Here is a 23021-nt window from a genome sequence, read left to right on the forward strand (position 1 = left end):
CAGGAAGTGTGAAGGTGGGAGCAAGCATGCTGGGTACCAAGAATAATGAAAGAAACAGCCTTGTTTCAGTGGAGGGTGAGTGTGTGTGTGCACATATGTGTGTGCATGTGTGTGCACGCATGTGTGTGTGCATGCTCGCACGCTTGTGTATTAGGAGAGGGAAGCAGCAGGCAATAAACAGGACAAGATTGGACAATGGCACATTAAAAAGAAACTTGGTAGCCAGACAAAGGAGTTTGGATGCATATGATAAGCAAGAGAGAGCCACTGGAGGTCCTTGGGCATCTAAGGAATACGATCTCAGTTTTGGAAAGTTTCCCTGGTAGTTGTGGAAAAAGTAGACAGGAGGGGGGAGAGAGAATTAGAAACACTAGGAAGCCGAGGCACTGACATGACTGCCATATTTCCTCCTGCAGCACACGTTTATACTCCCCTTTTCCCTGGTTGAAGTCATCCTCAGGCCACACTGCTATCCAAAGAGGAAGAATGGACTCACCTTGTTGGCTGCTGCGAGTCTTGCTTACATTAGCAGGTAAGAATTGCAGAGAGAAAACCATCTTCAGCTTGTCATTCAAACCTCTGAGGAATATTCCAGAAGCATACTGTTCTGTAAGACTGCCTTTATATTGAGTTAATGGGGATTTAGCCATCTTTAAGTTTTCAAGTAAAAAGAATTTTGATTGTTTTTGATACTCATGGACACATCACAGCAAAAGAATACACAGCTGGCACAACACACACACATACACACATGCAACAAGTCACAAGTTCCTCTCTCCTTCTCATGAGGAATTAATCATTGCAAAGCTACTACACATGTTACTTTCCCCAAGAAAATGTTGATCTTTGGTTCCACTTGCAATTAAATGTTTGAATAGCTGAATGATCCAAGGCATCTAAATATATTCCTTCTAAAAAGGCACGTGACAGTTGAGCATGCTAGGTGTGTCCCATTCCTGTTGCCTGCATCATTATAGGTTTATTTGCATCAACATCTGGCACTAGAGCTCCTAGAGGGCATTTGGGCAATTGCCCAGGGGCTTGCAGAGCAGCCTCGTGGAGTCATGCAAACTCATTTAAGCAGCTGGCCTAGATTTTATCATTCAACCACCTGGCAACACTAATTCTCAGAAATACTGCCCAGTGATCTGTAATCAAGGGGAAGTGCTTGATCTTCCACCCAGTGAGTGGAAACCCCTTTCCATTTTAGAGCCTTCTCATCCACTCCATGCTTTTCCTGAAAGAGGCATGCCAAGCATACTGCCTGCATATCGGAGCTAATGACGTTCCTTCTCTAGTCTAGACTCACATAAACTATTCATATCTGACAAGCTGGGTAATCCCCCAATCCCTGTGTAGGGGAAAGTTTAATGGAATACAGTGCCCTGTCAGAAACAGAAGCCAGAAAGAGAACATGTTCCACAGGGGCTTGGGCCCCTAAGGCCGGCTCCATGGGCTTCATGAGCCTTTGTCTTAGAGCAAGTAACCTTCGTGCCAGAACTACTCAGATGATGGTTCCTTCCTTGCCTTTCTTTCCCTTTTGTGAAGCTGCTCCTCCCACCCTCGCACCCTCTTTCCCTGAGTGTCCAAAGTCTTCCTTGCTTCCCCTGTCTTAAAGAAAGTACTTGCTCAGTCAATTACCCCAAGATTCCAGTGATCTACACTGTTCTCCAGCCTGGGGCCTTTGCATTTTAACAAGGTCATTTTAGAGAATAATGCTTAAGTTGGGGACCTACTGGTAGTTGATGTTGGGAGCCCTGTGCTGGGAAAGATTCTCAGGCCCTACCAAAAGAATTGTAATCGGCCAATAGCATGAGAATGGAGAGTAACAAGATATATGCCATATATTTGCCAAATCTGCCTTAACTCAAAGGAATAAACCCCTAAAGACAGAATACTTGGAACCCGGGATGGGGTAAGAGTATGTATCCATAATGATAAGTCTGTTGTATGTTTTGGGAAGAAGAAGGGCAGTAGCTGGTTGATTATATACATGCATTTCTATACTCTGTTTTCTTTGGTTTGGTTTGGTGGACTTTAATCTTATTTACTCTTTCTTGCCAAGTATAACTTCTGGAGTTCATATATAAGACAGTACTTTTAATCTATTAACTTTTTCTACCTAAGAACTTGGAAGCTGATCATTGATCCTCAAATCTGACCCCAGAAACCAAGAACGTGCAAGAGCACCACGGCCACTAGCATTTGGGGGGAAATTGCAGCGGTCGTAAATGATGAGAAACAGTAGTCAAGAGGGCTTGGCTTGTTGGTGCCTGGGCATGTGTTCCGACAATGCAGGGAACTGGGCGGTTGGGGAGAAGAGGTACAACAAGTTGGGGGAGGGGGGGGAGTCAGGTGTGAGTAAGTCATAGGTCCATTCAGTTATTCACCGTGCTGAGTTAACAAGGACACAGGAATGTACAAGATACCATGCTGCCTCTTGGGGCTTTCTGGGAGAGAAGAAAGTACACACACAGTGGGAAGACAGGATGATGAGACTGTAATAGGGGTAAGCACAGGGCATTGTGGGATGCTGAAGACTGTCTTCTTAAGAAAAGAATGTGTAAGCTGAGGCCCAAAGAATGAGTAGGAGTAAGTCAAAAGAGGCATAGGAAAGACCTTTAGGCAGAAGGATCAGCATCTGTGAAGGGCTGGAGGAGCTGAGGGTGTGGCTGAATTGCAGGACAGGGTAAAGCTAAATCATGAATTCACATCAATGAGTTTGGACTTTTAAACTAGAGGAATTTTCTGTGGAAAATGTTTTAAGCAGAGGAGTAAAATGATGTGGCTTAGGTAAGAAAGATGATTAAAAAGTTGATTTTGGCTGGAGTGTGAAAATTAAGGAGAAAAGCACGAGGAGACCAGTTGGTAGCGTTTGTGAGACTTGGTAGTAGCCGGTTGATGACAATATCAATCAATTTCAAATATAATTAGAGAAGGTGGGTGGGTTAAGGAGACTTAGAGACCACCTAGCGTTGGAGACCTGAAGCCTCAGCGGGTTCAATGACATGCCCAAGGGCATAGGGCCAGGGATAATCAAAGCTGGGACTTAAATGCAGGTCTATTTCCAAATCCAGTTCTCTTTCCACTCTATGCACATGGCCAGGTATTTGTTCAGCTCACTGCATGTGCAAAACATATTCTTCTAAGTGCTGCAGGGGTGGGTATGCAAAAAAGCTTAACATGGTTCCTGCTGTCGAAAAGCGATCATGATGTAGTGTCCAGCACTGTGCTTGTGATGGGAAAGTGATGCAATGGAGCAAGTGGGAGGAAGCACCAGCAGAAATGTGACTGGGTACACCCAGTGATTTGGGTTTGGACCTCCTTATTAATGAAGCAGTAAATCAGCATTTCGTCCGCCAGGCCCCTTTATTTCTAGACTAAATCAAATGCACCTGTATGTGGCCATGTTATGCTGCACCACTGATGGAAGCTTTCCTATATCTGTCCATTCCTTGGTTAAGGGAGCTCAGACTCTTTGCTGCCTGCTGTCTCCACCCTTACGCAATGCTCTGAGACCCATGAACCTTCATGGCCACAGGTGGCCATCAACAAGCTCTACAAACTGTGGATATCCATGGAGATGTTTTGGGGAAGTAGCTGTGGGTCAGCTGTTAGGCGTGCCTGTTTGGATGGTCAAATGGGGAAACGGTATAGCAGAAATGAGGTCAGGAATATGGGCTTGGGCCAGACAGAGCGTGAGAAACAAACACGAGTCAGAAAAATGGCAATAATTCTGAGCCAGGGAAGGATTTCACCGCAGAAATCACATCACAATGACCTAAAAATAATTGCCGAGACCGTGGGGACTGCCTTACATGTGGAACTTGCTTTTTGTTATTTTTCAGATTGCAAAATTGGAGGCTGGCCCCTAAGTGGGAAAATAAAGCTTTGCAAAGTAGTAATAACTGCAAATCTTTCATTTCCTTTGGAAAGCATTAGTCACCTATAAATGTGGTAGCTCACTCACTCCTCCCTTCTCTCTCACCTCAGAATACCTCACCTAGCTCTCTCTGAGGCCATGGCGAGGAACAGGAAAATAGAAATGTTCCTACTGCTGGCTCTTATTCATTCTCTTTTTGAACAAATATTTCCCCTAACACAAGGCTGGTCTTGCTGGGAAAAGCAAAGTTATATAAGGCTAACCCAGCCTGTAGGGGTTTTGTAGTTAATAAGGGGAGATTAGCTGTGCACTCAAATTATAAGACACACAATGGGAAGTGATAAAATGTCAGAACAAAAACAAGGAGCCACCGAGACATGGAGGAGGAAGTGGTTATGTCTTGCTGGCCAGTGTGGAAAAGGTGTGCATTGGGTCTGGGTCCTGAAGGCCTGGCTGGATTAGAGCTTCAAAAAATGGGAGAAAGTAGACAACACAGCATAGTCCCAAGGCCAAAGGAGAACAGGTCACAGGACAATGGTCAGCAATTTGCTCTTACTGGAAGAAACTGAAAGGAAATCACACTGGAACTGCCCTCTTAAGGAGGCTTGTGGATGGCAGGCTAAAAGCGGAGACATAGTTTAGACAATGTGAGATTTGATTGTCACTGTTGTTTATTTCTATGTCATGGAGGTGGCAGTGAGAAGTATTAGTGACATGGCCAGAGAATTATGCTTTCAAAAGGTATCTTGACAAGAGTGATTAAAATGGGTTGGAATGATGAGACATGGGAAGCAAAATAGAATAAAACAATATACAAATAAAAGTTATCTTGAACATTCTTTCCATATAGCTTAATCACATTGTTTTATTCTTGTCCATGGTTTTTTCATAGTCCCAATGTCATACCAGGTCCAAGTGCTCAGAACACCTACCTTTACGGAGTTCTAATAATCCAATGAGTGCTCACACATGCCTGAAAACTGCTCTCCTACACAGACCGTAGAGCCACAACACCCAGTGTTCTGGGCCCAACATCACCTGGCTCCGCTTTAGGGTTAGTACTCCACCCCCATTGCTAACAATGCCACACTACCATTGCCCCTATGATGGTAGAAATAGAACAGTGCTGCTGGCCACTGCCACAGCCCCAGCTGGCCTGGAGGATATCACCACCTTGATATTGGTAGACCAGGAATCTGCTTATGCCCTAGTATTTCTGATAGTGTGGAAGGTATTGCATGTCCAGTGCAACTGCTGCACAGATATGCAGCCATAAGTCAGCCTTGGAAAGATATTTGCAAAGTCACTTCTCAATAACAGTTTGTATGAGATGAGAGAGATGATTCTTTTCTTCTATACTGTGCTTACTGAGGTGACGACCACACCTGGCAGGGCACCTGGTACCTGGCAGGTTTAATAGTCCTCTAAATTACTGCACCCATTTACACATACACACTTCTACATACAGACATCATATCCTCAGAATCTCTTAAAAACTGCCAGAGGGCTGGGCTAAGCTGAGTTCCAGGGTCAGCCCTGGCCATATCTAGCATTGACCATACCCTTCTACTCCCACTAGTGCAGCGGTTCTCAACCTGTAGGTCGCGACCCCTTTGGCGGTCGAACAACCCTTTCACAGGGGTCACCTAAGACCATCCTGCATATCAGATATTTACATTACGATTCATAACAGTAGCAACATTACAGTGATGAAGTAGCAACGAAAATAATTTTATGGTTGGGTCACAACATGAGGAACTGTATTTAAAGGGCCAGAAGGTTGAGAACCACTGCACTAGTGCATTATGTGAATTCTCTCCCAGAGCCAGTTACCCTTTCCTGAAGTATGACCTCCTAGGGCCATCTACTAGTAGATACTGCGTAGTTTTATAACCTCAGATTTTCATGGGGATCAGAATCCCAGCCCCATTTTTCCAAAGGTCTCCTTAGCTCTCTTGTAAATTAATATATGAAAATAAATATAAAAATACCACACAACTTCCCTTGTTATCAACGTTTGGGGTCCAGGCTAGCCAGCATGAATATTGAAGAGGGGTGGGAGCGAAGCGCTAGAAGAGAAAATGGCTATCTATGCTTCTTAACCTTTCTGTCCAAACCTCAGTTCCTACTCACCCAAAATGCCTGTTACAGAAATTAGAAATAAGAACAACCTGAAGAGGGATACAGCTGTGCAATCAGGAATGAGGGACATACCTGAGATTCATTGTTGAAGTAACAGAAGGCTCTATGGATTGATTGACATAGCAGGCAAATGAAAAGGAAAATATCAAGGATAATTCTCAGAATTTTCATCCAGCAGTCTGAAAAGATAGTAATTCCATTAATGATGTAGAGAAATTAGGAAAGAAATAGTTTTGGGTATAAGTAAAAAACTCAGTTTAAAAATCCCATATCTATGTCTCATTTCAAAAGATTCTGATTAAATTGGTTTAGGATATGTTCTGGGCATCAGAATCTTAAAGCCCCCAAGGCAATTTAATCATCAGTCAAGGCTGAGAACCACCTACTCAGAGGAACTTCCATCTGGTTAATCAAACCTGGCTGCAGAGATCCAAAGAGTTTAACCCTCCTGGTGAGATGAGATTGCTGGAGTAGTGAGAGGAGGGGAGAAGGGAGGAAGAGGAGGAAAGAGAGGGAGAGAGAGAGAAGAAAAGGGGAGAAACATGGGAAGAGAATGCTAGGGAAATGCCCTCATCTAAGGGACAGGAGGTGTAAGGGAGCAGCAAAGTAGCAAAGAATAATCAGATGGTAGAAAATCAGGAATATACAAGAACCTCAGAGCCAGAAGGGAATGTTCCAGGGAGGGGTTGGTAACAGTTTTAGATACCATAAAGAGCTTGCCATCCCAACTCTCATTATTGCCAGCACTTTCAGCATCCAAGTAAACTGACAGTTCGGCATCAGAATTTCTTTTCATTCTATCTATTATCTATCTATCTATCATCATCTATCTCTATATATATCTATTTATATATCTATTTATCTACTTACTTTTGCTTCACCTAAAATTTATTGAACATAACGTAACTCATGACAGGAATTTATTTTTTGAGACAATGGTAGAAATTCACAACTTAATGTTAAAAATCAGATTGAATTTTTGTAGCTATTAAAGCTAGCTGTTGTTTTTAATATGTCATCTACACTAATAAAAGAGAAACATGGTAATTAGCGTACAACCGCTACCCTTTTCATTGGCTAATCAGTGAGTATATGCAAATTAACTGTCAGCCAAGATGGCGGCCGGCAGCCAGGCACTGAAGCAAGTATGAGGCTTGCTTGCTGCAGTGAAGGAGGACCCCAACGTTCCCCGCCTGCGCTGCCCGCCTCTGAGCTACAACTCTAAGCAACTATATACTATGTTGCAAATAAGAAGGTAAACAAAACTCCAGAAACCAGCCGGACTGAAACCCAGCCGGACTGAAACATTGTATCCATGTTTTCAGCAGCGAGGCCTCAGAGCTAAAGCTGGCCCAGAATAAAAAAAAAAAAAAAGAAGAAAACAAGGAGCGGTTGGGAGCTTTAGTCACTCGCCACCCGGAAAACATCCCTCAGCCCCTCACCCAGACTGGCCAGGCACCCCAGTGGGGACCCCCACCCTGATCCAGGACACCCTTCAGGGCAAACCAGCCAGCCCCCACCCGTGCACCAGGCCTCTATTCTATATAGTAAAAGGGTAATATGCCTCCTAGCACCGGGATCAGCGGAGCAGTGAGGCTCCCGGCACCGGGATCAGCGTGACAGGGGGCAGCGCCCAAACCCCCTGATCGCCCTGCGGCTCTGTGTGTGACAGGGGGCGGGGCCACAACCTCCCTATCCGTCCTGCTCTGTTCCTGACAGGGGAAGGTGCCCCAACCCCCTGATCAGCCCTGCTCTATGCCTGATAGGGGGGAGCTCCCCAATCCCCTGATCGGCCCTGCTCTGTGTGTGACAGGGTAGAGCCATAACCTCCCCATTGGCCCTGCCCTGAGTGTGACAGGGTGCAGCGCCCCAACCCCCTGATCCGCCCTGCTCTGTGTGTGACAGGGGGCGGTGCCCCAACTCCCCTATCGGCCCTACTCTGTGAGTGACAGCGGGGAGCTCCTCAACCCCCTGATGGGCCCTGCTCTGTGAGTGACAGGGGGCAGCGCCCCAATCCCCTCATTGCCCTGCGGCTCTATGTTTGACAGGGTGCGGCGCCCCAACCCCCTCCCCCCCCCCATGGGCCCTGCTCTGTGCCTGATAGGGGGGAGCTCCCCAATCCCCTGATTGCCCTGCGGCTCTGTGTTTGACAGGGTGCAGCACACCAACCCCCTAATCGGCCCTGCTCTGTGTGCGGCAGGGTGCGGTGCCCCAACCCTGCCCCCCCCACCCCCCCACGGGCCCTGCTCTGTGTGTGACAGGGTAGAGCCATAACCTCTCCATCGGCCCTGCCCCGAGTCTGACAGTGGTGGCGCCCCAACCCCCTGATCGGCCCTGCTCTGTGGGTGATAGAGGGTGGCGCCCCAACCCCCCTCCATGGGCCTTGCTCTGTGTGTGACAGGGTAGAGCCATAACCTCCCCATTGGCCCTGCCCTGAGTGTGACAGGGTGCAGTGCCCCAACCCCCTGATCCGCCCTGCTCTGTGTGTGACAGGGGACGGTGCCCCAACTCCCCTATCAGCCTACTCTGTGAGTGACAGGGGGGAGCTCCTCAACCCCCTGATGGGCCCTGCTCTGTGTGTGACAGGGTACAGATCCCCAACCCCCCTGATGGGCCCTGCTCTGTGAGTGACAGGGGGCAGCGCCCCAACCCCCTTATTGGCCCTGCTCTGTGAGTGACAGGGGGCGGCACCCCAACTCCCCAATCAGCCCTGCTCTGAGCCCGACCAGGGGCTGCACCTAGAGATTGGGCCTGCCCTCTACTACCCAGGAGCAGGCCTAAGCCAGTAGGTCGTTATCTCCCGAGGGGTCCCAGACTGCGAGAAGGCACAGGCCGGGCTGAGGGACCCCTTCTTCCCCCCTGAGTGCACAAATTTTTGTGCACTGGGCCTCTAGTTATTTATATTTGGCTAAGAGCATTTTGTATGGGATGAATAGAAAGCCTGGGAAGGTTGGTGAATTGAGGTGTGACAAGGGGGTGGGTTTCATGGGCTGCAACAGACTAAAGCTCCATGCTGTGGAATCCCTAGGTCACCCATTCTCAGGGATATTCTCATTGTGAGAATTCTTCTGCTAATTTGTTAAATTCATTGGCAAATGTAAATGCAGGCTGTGCTTGCCTCTGGCCTTAGATGCAGACATGACCCTCTCACATGTTTATGTATGAAGTCAGCATGAAACGTGAGACAAGAGGGTCTTTATTCTATTTATTCTGCTGGGCTAGAAAGTTATCACATGAGGGTTAACACTTTAAGAATTAAGATACTCAAAGCCCACAAAATTCCTAGCTATCTAGTAATCTCTAACTCACAGACTTCCACTATTTCTCTATTGATAAGACACAGAAAGTATGCATTTCATTATAATCATTTGATGCTACAAGATGAAGGATGGGAAGACTGTGAGGTTGACTTTGGCTACCAATGTGTGCTGCTCACCCTGGCTCACATAGAATAGCATGGCAGACAGTTCCAGAAGAACATACATTATTGATATCTCAACTGAGGGTCAGAGCCATTGGCCTCTTCAAAGTATCAATAAAGTAAACATCAGATTAACCAATTTGGAAGGCTCCTGGGTACATTTTCCAGTTTCAAAGGCTGTGGAGCTCTTGTTGGGTCAGGCAGCTGATAGCTGTCTAGAGCAGCCACAGTGGACAGCAGTTGAAAGAGAGATGCTAATAGGGCCATCCAAACAGCCATTCATTTAAAAACATAAAGAACATGCTGTGTTCCAGCATTTAGGAAGCTGATGTGTATAACAGACATGACCCCTGTCTCACTAGCTTCCAGGCTCATGAGAAAGAGTCAAATAAGCAAAATGGCTAAGTTCATGGTAGAGGAAGCATGTGGCATAAGAACCTAATAGAAGGGAGTTAAAGGATATTCAGGAAATCTTTTCTAGAGAAATTGAATTTTAAGCTGAGCCTTGAAGCATGAGTATGATTCAGCCAGACCCAGAGCAAGGAGAAGTATGTCCAAGGAGGTGAAAAGGTCAGAGGTATTCCAAGCAGAGACAGCAGCACAGGTGAAGGTCTAGAAGCTGCAGACCTTAATTAGTTCAAGAAATAGAGAGGGCCCGTCTGGTGTGGCTCAGTGGTTGAGTGTCGACCTATGATCCAGGAGGTCACGGTTCGATTCCCAGTCAGGGCACATGCCTGGGTTGCAGACTCGATCCCCAATGTGGGGTGTGCAGGAGGCAGAGCATCTCTCATCATTGATGTTTCTATCCATCTTTCCTCTCTCTGTCTCTCTGAAATCAATTTTAAAAAATAGAAATAATAATAATAATAAAGAAACAGAAAGAGATTCAATATGGATGGACTGCAGATCTGAGGGTGGATGGGTGGGCAGGGCAAGGCCAGGTAGGCTGGGTGAAGGAGCTTGTATATTTCCCTAAAGCAACAAGGATCCACTGGAATCGGGGGCGTGCCATGAACACATCTCTCTTTTAGAAAGAGTATTGGATTACTGGTGGCCTAGGGTGTGGAAAGTGAATTAAAGGGAGCAGGAAAGCCCAGTGAGTAGACAATTGCAGAAACCCAGGTGGGATGAAGGAGCCTAGACTGAGATCATGAAATGAGTGCACTGGAGAAACATTTAGATGTGATTTGATGAGATCGAACCTGGGGCTCAGGAAAAGCTGACACTGACTGAGATAGAGAACAATGACATTCAGTTTTGGACCTGCTAAGCCAGTTCTTCCTGCCTCCCTCCCTTCCTCCCTCCCTCCCTCCCTTCCTCCCTCTCTGTCTCCTTCTCCCCTCATCCTTCCCTTCCTTCTTTCCTCTCTTTCTCCCTCCCTTCTTCTCTCCCTCCCTCCCTTTCTTTCCTTCCTTCTTTCCTTCCTCCCTCCTTCCATCCTTTCTTCCCTCTTTACCTTCTTTCCTCCCCCTCCCTTCCTTTCTTCCTTCCTTTCCTCCCTTCCTCTCCTCTGCCCTTTTATGCCCCTCCTCCTCTCCTCTCCTCTTCCTTTTCTTTCCCAGCTTCTCTCCACTCCATTTCTCTCTCCCGCTCTCTCCTTTGAACATATATTCAGGCAAGCCATAAAGAAGCAATACCAACTGAGTGACATCTCCTCTCTCAGGCCTCTCTGCTGACTGCCCTTCATTAAATAACTGCATTCTTGCCTGATAGTCTATATGTGTTCTCATTACTTTTCTCACTGTCAGTTAATACACCTATAACTTTCTTTGTACTTTTTCTGTGAAAGTACAGACTTCCTTATCTTACTTCAGAAACGTTCCTTCCAGAACCTTATGCTGAAGGAAACAAAAATGAAGTAAATAAACAGAAACTTTCCAGGCCTGTAGGGCAATGTCCTTGTTTGTAGACTATCTTATGTAAATGTGAATGGGAACTAGCAAACCCGAATTTCAAGTATATGAAGTAAACAAAGTGAACTAATTCTAATGTTTAGAATATATTCAGATGTCCTATTGAGCGCAAACTCCTAACCCTAGTTCCGTGGGGCTGTCTGCTTCTTGTCCCTTACACCTTCCAACAGTGGAATCCTGTGAATGTGCATCCCATCGACATGTGTTTTAGAAGGATATTCGCAGCACTCCTTTCCTCCAGGAATCGAACCATGACCTCCTGGTTCATAGGATGACGCTCAGCTACCAAGCCACCCTGCCAGGCCTGATGCCTCCTTTAAAATTTTCTTTTTATTGTGGTAAAATACACATAACATAAAATTTTTCATTTTTAACCATTTTTATGTATATAGTTTGGTGGCATCAAGTACATTCTCATTGTTGTGCAGCCATCACCACCATCCATCTCCAGAACTTTTTTCTTCTCAAACTGAAAATTCTGTCCCCATTAAACAGTAACTCTCCATTTCCGCCTCCCCCAACCAGCCGCTAGCAACCACCATTCTGCTTTGTGTCTCTATGAATTTGATGACTCTAGGTACCTCATAAGTGGAATCATACAATATTTGTCCTTTCGTGACTGGCTATTTCACTTAATATCCTCAAGGTTCATTCATGTTGTAGGATGTGTCAGAATCTCCTTCCTTCTCAAGGTCAAATAATATTCCATTGTGTGTAATTATACCACATTTTATTTATCTGTCCATAGTTGGACTCCTGGGTTGCTTCTATGTTCTAGCTGTTGTGAATAATACTGCTAGGAGCATAAGTGTACAAGTATCAATTTGAGTCCTTGCTTTCAATTCTTTTGGGTATATACCCAGAAGTGGAATTGCTGGATCACACAGTAATTCTATGTTTAATTTTTTTGAGCAGCTATCATATTGTTTTCCACAGCAGTTATACCATTTTACATACTCATCAATAGTGCACAAGGGTTCTAGCTTCTCCACACCCTCTACAACACTTAATATTTTCTGCTGTTTTGATAGTAGCCATTCTAATGGGTGTGAAGTGGTATCTCATTGCAGTTTTGATTTGCATTTCCCAAATGATTAATAATGTTATAGGGAAATGCAAATATTTTCATGTGATTGTTATCCATTTACATATCTTTTTTGGAGAAGTGTCTATTCAAATCCCGTGTCCATTTTTAATTAGGTTGTTTGTTGAGTTGTAGGAGTTCTTTATATATTCTGGATATTAATTCCTTATCAGATATATGATTTGCCAACATTTTCCCCATCCCATAGCTTCCATTTTCACTCTCGTGTGCCCTTTGATGCACAGAGATGGCCCCTGAAATTTAATACCATGGGTACCTCCCTTGCCTCATCCTAGTCCTGGCCCTGATATTAGTCCTTGTCTCATCCACACGCATTTGACAAACTTCAAGTTTTGAAATGATCAAGATGACACTTGGGTTTCTGAAAGTTTAATTAAGCACAGAATTTCATTCTTCCACCGTTTGATAACTTGAAGTATCCAATTTTGAATATTGTTTATGAAGCATAACCTAGTTTATCCTAGGTTACAGGAGATGAACAGCCTCAAAAGAAAGGTTGCTGAGAAGACTCCCACTGTGCCATCCCCAGAGGAGATAAGCTTTTAAACTGTTATTAAATTACTGCAATGTGCCAGGCAATGTTCTATTTTACATGTTAACTCCCTTAATTCTTATAATGGCCTTATAAGGTACATGATATTTGCACCCCCATTTTATACATGAGGGCAGGGACAGAGGTTGAATAAATTGTTGAAGGCAATGTGACTAATAGGTGGCGGAAATAGGATTTGAATCATGGAAGCCTGGTTCCAGATTCTGTACTTTAACCACTTAAAAACTGTAGCTGATGCATCATATTCCCCATATTTAATTTTATGAGACTGACGCACTGCCTACTGCGCTAAGAGGGCAACCTCCCCATATTTAATTTTAAAAGTTATTTCAGACTTTGGCATCTTCCAGTGCAGTTGATTTCCAGAGAACTGCATTTTCAGGCTTCACTTAAGACATTGTACCTCCTCTCCTAGCATTTTTTCCCTTCTCTTGGCTTACAGAAATGATTTATAGTCTATCCTCACCTGAGCAAGATCTGAGCCTCCTGTAATTCCATCCATTCCTACTTAACACTCTATCCATGGCTATATCCAGGAGGTAAAATCAGGGCTGACAATGAAACCCCAGGCATATTGTGTTAGAGTAATAATGTTCAATCTCTGTCCCTCCTACCCCAAAAGACTTGGAGAGCTAATAGAAATCTACACATGACTCAAGTACAGAAATACAAAGCCCACCTGTCTGGCTGAGAGCCAGCAAATGGGTGCCATCTTAGTAGGCTCAAATTTTCAGCAGGTTATACCTCTCAGGGAAAAAAATGACTCATGTTCTCCCATATTGTCTTTGACTAATGATGTATTCAATGTCATCCCATATTTTTTCACCATCATTGAATTTGATAGATTAGGTAAAGTAGCCAAGCCCAGCCCATGAAATAGGATGTCTCATTGAATCAAATCTATCTAGAAAAGACTCACTTTTGTAGGTTTTTGGAACACCTGAGCTATTGAAAAGTATCCCCCATGAGTTCTTTTTGTTTGCCTGGGCTCTAGTATTCATTGATAATGAACAACATAAACAGATGAACAAAAACAGATCCAGAAATAGAGAAGCATTGATCAGACCATCAAACCTCAGAGGGAAGGCAGGGGAGGGTGGGGGGAAGGGGGAGAGATCAACCAAAGGACTTATATGCTTACATACAAGCATAACCAATGGACACAGACACTAGGGGGGTGAGGGCATGAGCGGGGAGGTGGGGGGACAATGGGGGGTTAAGGACACATATGTAATACCTTAATCACTAAAGAAAAGAAAGAAAGAAAGAGAGAGAGAGAGAGAGAGAGAGAGAAAGAAAGAAAGAAAGAAAGCAAGCAGCTTTTCTTCCTACTGTCCTAATCATTGTGGCTTGTCATTTTTTTCAGGGTCCTATGGATCTACTCTGAGACTGGTATGTGGGTGTATCCTGTGTTTGCCAAACTCAGCCCGGTGGGTCTAGCAGCCTTCTTCTCTCTCAGCTACATCTTTATTGCCAGCATCTACCTACTTGGAGAGAAGCTCAACCACTGGCAACGGGGTCAGTTTATTTCTATTTTACCTGCACTCTTCTTCCTTGTCCTCTCTCCATTCCTCCTAGAAACAAGAGAAACTAGTTCAAAGCAGAAAGCAGTGACCTTGATGCCTTTGCCAAAGACTCAGATGGGTCTTATCAAGATAGGCAAAGGAAAAGCCTGGGGGAAGTTCATACTTCCTCAAAGAACTCCATCAAATTATCTCCCCTCCTCCCATAAACCTTTAAGGCTAGAAATTATCTTTAGAGAATTTAGGACCCAGAGAGCAAGGTGTCACCATGCCTGGCATGAAAAAAAATGGATTCAGAGTCTTCCTCCCTTAAGTAAGGGCTTGAAGGATACAATATGTTTAAATGTCAAGGTTTTTTGTTGTTTGTTTTGCTTTGGTTTGGTTTGAAGGAAATGACCCTTTACGCTCTTCCAACCTCAGCAGTGCCTTCCGGGATGAGTTCCCATCCCTTTCCCATTAGGTTGCTTTTCAACCTTTAGTGAAGCATTTACCAGATAAGATCACATCCTGTACTTGAGATTGAAATTCTCATTTAGACAGGGTCTTGAGCAATGTGAATATGTCAGCAAGCGAAGCTTTCTAATTATAGGTGGGTAGAGCCACGTTGCTTCTTCATAAGAAAAAATAATCTTAACTTAGTTGATTTTAAAATGGAAAGTTTTATTCTCCTCCCTGCTTCTCCCACCACCCCAATGCCCAAAATATTATTTTGTTGGAAAATTAACCACCAAAAAGTCAAATTGCACAATACCCATGATTTTTTTCCAACCCAAAGAGAAGTACAGGCACTCTACCCTGATTTTGTATATAAGGAAGGCAAGAGTCACAAACAGTCCCCCACGTCACACACCCACATGCCATTCTGTTCTATCAAAATAGAAGTGGCATCTTCCACCCAATTTATGAACTGGTGTGAAAACATAAGCCATGTATGAAAAAAAACCACAACAGTTTCAGAAGGCTCAGTACAAAAGAGTATATTTCTGAGAGGATATTGGGACCCTGGATAAGCAATTTGTCTTTTTCACATGTTTTCTACTTGTGAAGAATTTAACTGGTTAAGAAAGTCCCAAGGGTAATAACCTCCTTGAAAGCACTTAAAAAATGGAATACTAAAAATTAATCCCAAAAGCAGGACTCCAAATCACAGGAAACTCCAGGAAAAAAAAATGTGTTGACATTTCAAATGTGTTGATATCTAATTCTAACTTATTTTGGCTCCTTGAAAATCAGGATAAAGATTTCTGATGCCTTCCCCAATCTATCTTTATAAAAGAAAAGAAAGAAAGAAAGAAACAAGTCCATCTAAAATTTGGCAGTTAAAAATGTGTAGATAAAAAAAATTGAGCTTAGAGAACAATAACTTTTTTAATCAAATGTATTTAGTTCAATAACAATTAATTTTTAAATTGTTAAACAGTGACTTCGAAACATCCATTGAATTAAAAAACAAAATTTTCACAATATTTAATATTATTGAGTCATTATTTTCAACACCAAGCTTTTTTTAATAAGCCTTGTTGTTTAAGTACTATATCCAATTTTTTTTTAAATATATTTTATTGATTTTTTCACAGAGAGGAAGGGAGAGAGATAGAGAACTAGAAACATCGATGAGAGAGAAACATCGACCAGCTGCCTCCTGCACATCTCCCACTGGGGATGTGCCCGCAACCCAGGTACATGCCCCCGACCGGAATCGAACCCGGGACCTTTCAGTCCGCAGGCCGATGCTCTATCCACTGAGCCAAACCGGTTTTGGCACTATATCCAATTTTTCACTACAATTAGGTCCCAATGAGCAAACAGGCCAGCATCACCATGTGGGCCTTCATTTACATGTGCATATGTGAATGTTTATATGAGGGATAAACTATTGTAAATGAATAGAGACTACTGTGTCTCTCCTCTCTCGATTTTAACTCCTTAAAAATTGAATGAGTGAAAACTCATTCATGCTAGATGGCATCAGAATAGGATCGTAATGTGTTAAATTCAGAACAGATCTTAATTACAAATGGTTGAATAGACATTAAAAGAGTAGATCACTTAAAATTCCAATAGCAGTGAACATATTAAAATTGTATAAAACTAAACAGAGGTATCTGTACAAACACATGTTCTCATGTCCTAGTGGGCTTAAAACACTCTAAGGATTCCCTCTACTATATGACTTGTGTCAATACCATTATATGACCTCTAATATGGGCAGCTGCACATCTCAGTTGGGTTCTGGTTAATGCCTGCTGTGCCAATGGGCACATAGTATAGCATTGTCTAGGCTTGGACAGTCAATTGTGTGGATCCTCTATCTTGGGTTCCTCTCCAAACCTTCTGTTTTGGATCTATGGGAACACCTCCTAAATAGCCACCTACTCTGTCCAAATCCAGAGCTAACCCTACTTTCTCACCTCCTTTCACAGACTGAGATTCCTTGAATGAGAACAGAAATTCAAAGGAGTGCATTGGTGACGTGGTGGGAAGCACTGGTTAGGGAAAAAGTTCTGCTCCAGACTGCCTGGATTCCTATTTTGTTCTTACCACTCACAGACCTGTGACACTGCAAAAAGACTTGATGTCTTTTTATTTCACTTTTCTCTTGAGCATCATGGAGAGAATATTAGTACCCACCTCCTAGGATCCTGGACAACTCTAAATGACTTGGGTAGTGTCAAGGGCCAAGAACAGGGCCTGGCACATAGAGTTAGTCACTATTGCTGTTAATCTCATTCTCCTCCAGCAAAAATCAGAAACCTTCTTGTCTATGTAGATGTTCCAATCCTCCCCTTCTATTTTTTTCATAAATTACCAATTTCCCCAGCCAAGGCAATTAAAAGTAACAACCACCTCACTGAATGCAAATTGACAGGGATGGTACAGTTCCTGAAGAACTTAATGAGTGAAATAGGAGATCAAGCTAATTCAAGCTAGAATTGTTGGAATCTCTGCTTCTGAAATCCCGAGGCCCAGTATGGCCCAGTTGGGAGTCCTGGACAATAAGCTGACTGCCGCTCTGGCCACACCTATTACATATGGGAGACCTGCCATTTTGGCTTGGAAGCCCATGACCACTCTCCTTACATCGTTGAAGGATATGTTCTGAGGCCTGAGACCACAGATCCTTTCCCTTCTAAGGATAGTTTAGGAGCTGAAAATTCCAATCTGGCCAAGTGACATGGTGATGGTGTCTTGGGCAGAATGACATTAAAACCTTTCTTTAATACTATTTGCTCTTGAGCAATTTGAGGGTTTTTTTTGTTTGTTTTTAAAGGAGATTTTCATTGTTAAAAGCTGTTTAAAGGCCATATAGTCTACCTTCTTGGTTTTATCCATGAAGAAATCATTTATAAAGTCTGCCTTGCATGTTGTCCCTGGTCATTTCATAACAAAAGGATATTATCATGAGATTACTCTTTAGGTATTTCTAAAGCTTTTTTTTTGTCTTTCTTGTCCTAACTTCTTCTCCCTAAGCAGTCCACTCCAGATTATTCCTTATCCCTCTTTGCCTCTTTACCCTCAAGGTTTCTCCAGCCAATCCTCAGCTCCACCTACTTCCTGCTACTTTTGCACTGTGGTGGTACTCATTAGTGCTCAAATCTCATTCCCCTAACACCTCATATCCCCCTAACCATCTGCCTTCTTGCCCTTTTCCAAGCCAACCTGCTGAATCTAGGTAAATATTCTTCGAATTTACAATTTGAAGTCTAGCAGTAGCTTTTGTGGTTGTAGATACATAGGTGTAAATCTTTGTGAACAGTATTTTTTTTACTTAGCCCGTGTCCTGACTGCTGGAATAATAAGATGTATAATTACATATACTATCCATAGTGATATTTATTAAAAGAATGGTTCCTTTACCATGCCAGTAGAAAATGTTTGGACCTGGCAGAAGAACATTAAATGATTGGCCTAAAATATCTCCACTCCTTGGTACTATCTAACGAGGATAAAGAAAGGACTAAAGTCAGGAGTGGATCTAACTCCCTAACTGCCAACTAGGAACTGTTCCACTCAGAAAAACTCCCATCAATGAAGAAAAGGGTGATAACAAACAACATAATTTCCCAATTATGTTGGGAATTCAGAGTTTGAAATCCATTTTGTGAACTTTGTTTGGGTAAGATTATATGATCTATTATTAAGTCAACAGTTTCCTTATCTCTGGCACTATGGAAACATGGTAAGAGAGGAATTCTGAAGAAGCCTAGAAACTGCTCAGCCCCATGAGAATGCAAGACTAAGGACCCACCCCTACTTGTAGAAACAAAAAGAAAACATTGTTTCTGTTATATTCACATCATGTAAGTCTCTACACAATGAAATGACTACTGGAACTCCACACTTTTGAGGCCCGTGCCTTCTCTAGCACAGTGGTAGGTTTGTGAGAATTCCTTTGTGCTCCATCCAGCTGCTTAGAGTTGGATGTGGGAGACTCTGGTCCAGTGGAAGGAGCCACCTGCTCTCTTCCCCCAGAGGAACTCCCACCAATATTTCCACTCCTGCTTCTGCTGCTTCTCTCTAAGCCTTCATGTTCTGTTGTGTTTCTTAAATGGAGATGGAGTCTCCAATCCTTGGCACCTGGGGTTGAAGGAGTGAGGTTATGATTATAGTTAGACTCAAAGCACTAGGGGTTGGTAAACAACATGGGTAATGAAAGCTTTAGGAGCCCTCAGAATGACTACAAGGGGAACAAATTTGAAAAGTTTATATTGGCCAAGCTCTTGAACCTGAGGAAATAAATGTGTTATTTAGCTGAAAAATTTATTCATTAACGACCCAAAGTATATACTTCAGAAAAGAGATAGTGTTTGTACTTATAGACCTAATATAGATGACCTAATTGGGGAGGAGAGAATTCACATCAAAAATAAATAATAAGTAGAAGCATAAATGAAAAGAATATGAACCCTGTAAAGCTGGATAAATTTGTAAGGCTTTGCTGGAGTGACTGGAAGTGGTCTGAACTGATGAGGACGGCAAGAACAAGGACGAGGACTGTCCTTAAGAATGTAGAGAGACATGAATGCACGACGGCCATGAGAGCTGTTGTGATTAGGAGCTGGCTGTCCTAGAAAATCAGTGTGATGACTGGGCCACAGCAGGACTTCAAGTTATCAGTCACTAAAGCCTCTGAGAAGGGGAGTTCCAGTGACATAAATTAGGAAAAGATTTAGAGATTACTGCTAGGGATATCATTTAAGGGGGGTGGGGGGAGTCATGGTTTAAAGGGTAAAGCCTGAAATTAGGAGCATGAGGCTGCTGTGGTCCTACAGAACCAGATCTAACAGGGCTCTAACTTCCAGAAGGAGCAAGAAGAGACTGAGTAAAAAAATTTTCAAGGTAGGATTGGTAGCATTTGCCAATAGACAGGATAATGAATTAGTAAAGTTTCAAAGCTTATGCAAAGATTTATGATCATTACATATGGAGGTAACAACTTGTTGGGTGAATGGAAGTCATTCTAGTAGTCTAAGGCTATAATTTCAGCTGAATAAAGACTCTTTAATGAGCTTATTAAAAACTAATCAATATGCAAGTAGTTTTATTCCCAGGCTGATAAGTTGATTTAGTGAGAGGTCACAGAATGACCCCTAATTAGGTGAATATCCACTCTTTTATTTCCTCTTTAATTTGATGTGGTCTCTTTGTCTCCATATGCAAAGTCTCCAAGTTTGTTGATGGATTGTGTACAGCCCTGCAAACAAGTGGCCAAAAGCAACAGCAATCAGTGGTTCATGTTAGATATATAGAACCACATGAAGTCCAAGGGCATCATGGTCAACTGGCTGGCTATGAGCTAAGCACCAACAGGGGACAGCAGAGTGGTTTCTTGCTGTTGTGATAGTGGTGGTATTTTTTTTAGAACTCCTTGAAGGACATCCTTTTGCCTTGGAAAAGTCCTTGACTTTCCACTGCCTGAAGTCAGGGTGAATGTCAACCTACAGGGAAACCCTGAAATCTCTCTCTGTTCTTGTTTGCACAGGTGACATGAGGCAGCCAAAGAAGAAGAAGTGATTATATGCTGTTTTCCAAGAACTAAAAAGGAAGAAAACACAAGAGGGTGTTCTTTTCCCATCTTTTTTGGTTTTTTGTTTGTTTGTTTGTTTGTTTGTTTGTTTGTTTGGTGTGGGGAGGTGGTGGAGAATCATAAGAAAGTAAAAAAGACAGGAAACAATATTTAAATTAAAAATAAGATTATGCAGGTAGCTCAATTTGAGGACTCTTGGGTTTTAAAAGGCCATGCAAAATTAACTCCTGCTGTCTCAGAATTTGTGACCTTGGTCTGAATTCTGAACAGTATTGTCTGTGGTCAAAATCTGACCAGAAACCCCCCCCCCCCAACAAAACAAAACAAAACAAACACATACACACACACACACACACACACAAACTCATAAACTCAGAGTTAGAGAATGCTTACACAGAGAAAGAATTTTGGATCATTCAACATCTTCACTTTACAGAAGAGGTTGCCGAGAATGTAGATGAGAAGTTACCTGCATGAGGCCAAAGAGTTCGTGTCAGAACTGAGCCAGGAGCTTTTGTCTCCCAGATCTTTTAATTTCCAATCCTGTGCCATGTTTTTAATAATCCCAACTTTCCTAAAAACAAGCATTTTCATAAGCTAGTTATTTTCATGGATTTCTCATCTATTTTTCCCCCTCAATCTAGACAGAAATGTAGGGAGATTCTACCTGGTATGGTATAATGGCAAATTATTTGGGGAAATGAGAAAATCAGTTATAAAAATATTAGGAAATCTTTCCCCCTTGTGAGCAAGCATTCGGGGCAGGTATAAACACTGAACATAATGACATTGTCAAAATCTCTTCCGTTCAAGTATTGATTAACTTGTCAAATAAATGTTGTACATTTTACTTGGGGAACAGGCTAAGTGGGAAGTGATATGATTATGAGGACTGCTGAGATTGCTTTGGTACAAAGTACTTTGCTAAGTTAGTTTATGATTTAACAAAGCTGATTGTCAGCAAGCACATTCATGAACCCTGCTTCGATTTTCCTAATGGAATTTTCCAGGTCTGTTTTTGTAAAGAAATATGTGGTGGGTAAAGATAGTCAAATCTATTGGTGTGTCAAAGGCCCAGGGGCGTTGGGGTGTGGGCATGAGAATAAATTGAACTTGAGCTTCCCAACCAAACATGATACAGGAGAAATTTGGTAAAAATGGGTAAAACCTGGTAACACTGTGCCTGGGACCAAATTAAATCTTGATTGCTACATAACTGACCATTGTGCAATATCTGTTCCAACTCCAGAAATACCTCAAAAATACCTAGAGTGGTCTTGCAGGGTTAGGGAAGAGAGCAGACTATACAGTAAGGCAGCAGTAGAAGGGAAGACTAGAACAGACACCAGGAAACCTGCCTGATCCCTACTCCTCTTCTCTCATATAAATAGGAGCCTCAAGTCCTTCTGGATTGAGCTGGGACACCCCCTCTTTTCCTGTACCTGCTGCTTCTTGACTGCTCCAAGCACCTGGTCTCAGCAGGAGCCCAGAGCAGTTGTCACAGTGGAAATTCCCCAAATCTGAAGCCTGCAGGGGATCACCCAAATTTTCCACACCCTAAAGATGACTCTGGCTGCATACTTCTCACAGTCATAGTAAGCTCTTGGCTAGAATGAGCCTGCAGATTTCTATTTGTGGCTTTACTGTCCCTAGGACCAAATTAAGCCTTGATTGCTACATGACTGGCCATTGTGCAGTATCTATTCCAACACCAGAACTACCTCAGATTCATTTCCCATTGAGCACACAATGCTTCCTTGGTGCTGCTGTAGCTTTGAAAAAGAGAAGCAACAAAACACCCATGAAGAACATTGATTAAACATTCATTAAAGGGTATGCAGTGCCCATATCAGGCTGTGTTAAGCTATTAGTGTGTAAAAAACATACAAATGATTACATACCAACAATAATATTTTTTTAATTTTATTTTATTGTTTAAAGGATTACAAATAGTAGTACATATGTCTCCCTTTTTTTCCCCCATTGACTTCCCCCTGGCCTCCCCTACCCCCCAGCACATGCCTTCACCCCCACCCCCCAGTATCTTGTATCCATTGGTTATGCTTATATGCATGCATACAAGTACTTTGGTTGATTTCTTACCACCCACCCCCAGCCCTCCCCTGCACTCCTGCTGTAGTTTGACAGTCTCTTTGATGCTTCTTTGCCTCTGTATCTATTTTTTCTTCATCAGTTTATAATGTTCTTTATTATCCACAAATGAGTGAGATCATGTGGTATTTATCTTTCACTGACTGACTTATTTCACTTAGCCTAATACTTTCCAGTTCCATCCAAGCTGTTGCAAATGGTAAGAATTCCTTCTTTTTTATTGCTGTGTAGTATTCCATTGTGTAGATGTACCACAGTTTTCTAATCCACTCATCTGCTGATGGGCATTTAGGCTGTTTCCAAATCTTAGCTATGGTGAATTGTGCTGCTCTGAACACAAG

General features: G+C 43.0%; 1 protein-coding gene across 1 annotated transcript in view; it reads left to right on the top strand.

The window, feature by feature from the left end:
* Positions 1-21784, top strand: part of ADTRP (androgen dependent TFPI regulating protein) — an 87598-nt gene extending 65814 nt beyond the window's left edge. The window contains exons 5-7 of the mRNA XM_070405729.1: positions 417-532; positions 14384-14535; positions 20524-21784. Coding sequence (XP_070261830.1) covers positions 417-532; positions 14384-14535; positions 20524-20555 — 300 coding nt within the window. The 3' untranslated portion in view covers positions 20556-21784. The remainder of the gene's footprint in view (positions 1-416; positions 533-14383; positions 14536-20523) is intronic.
* Positions 21785-23021: the final 1237 nt, after the last annotated feature.

This window comes from Myotis yumanensis, unplaced genomic scaffold, assembly GCF_028538775.1.
Source record: "Myotis yumanensis isolate MYYU_CA2020_CCGP unplaced genomic scaffold, mMyoYum1.0.hap1 SCAF_2, whole genome shotgun sequence".
Taxonomy (NCBI): domain Eukaryota; kingdom Metazoa; phylum Chordata; class Mammalia; order Chiroptera; family Vespertilionidae; genus Myotis; species Myotis yumanensis.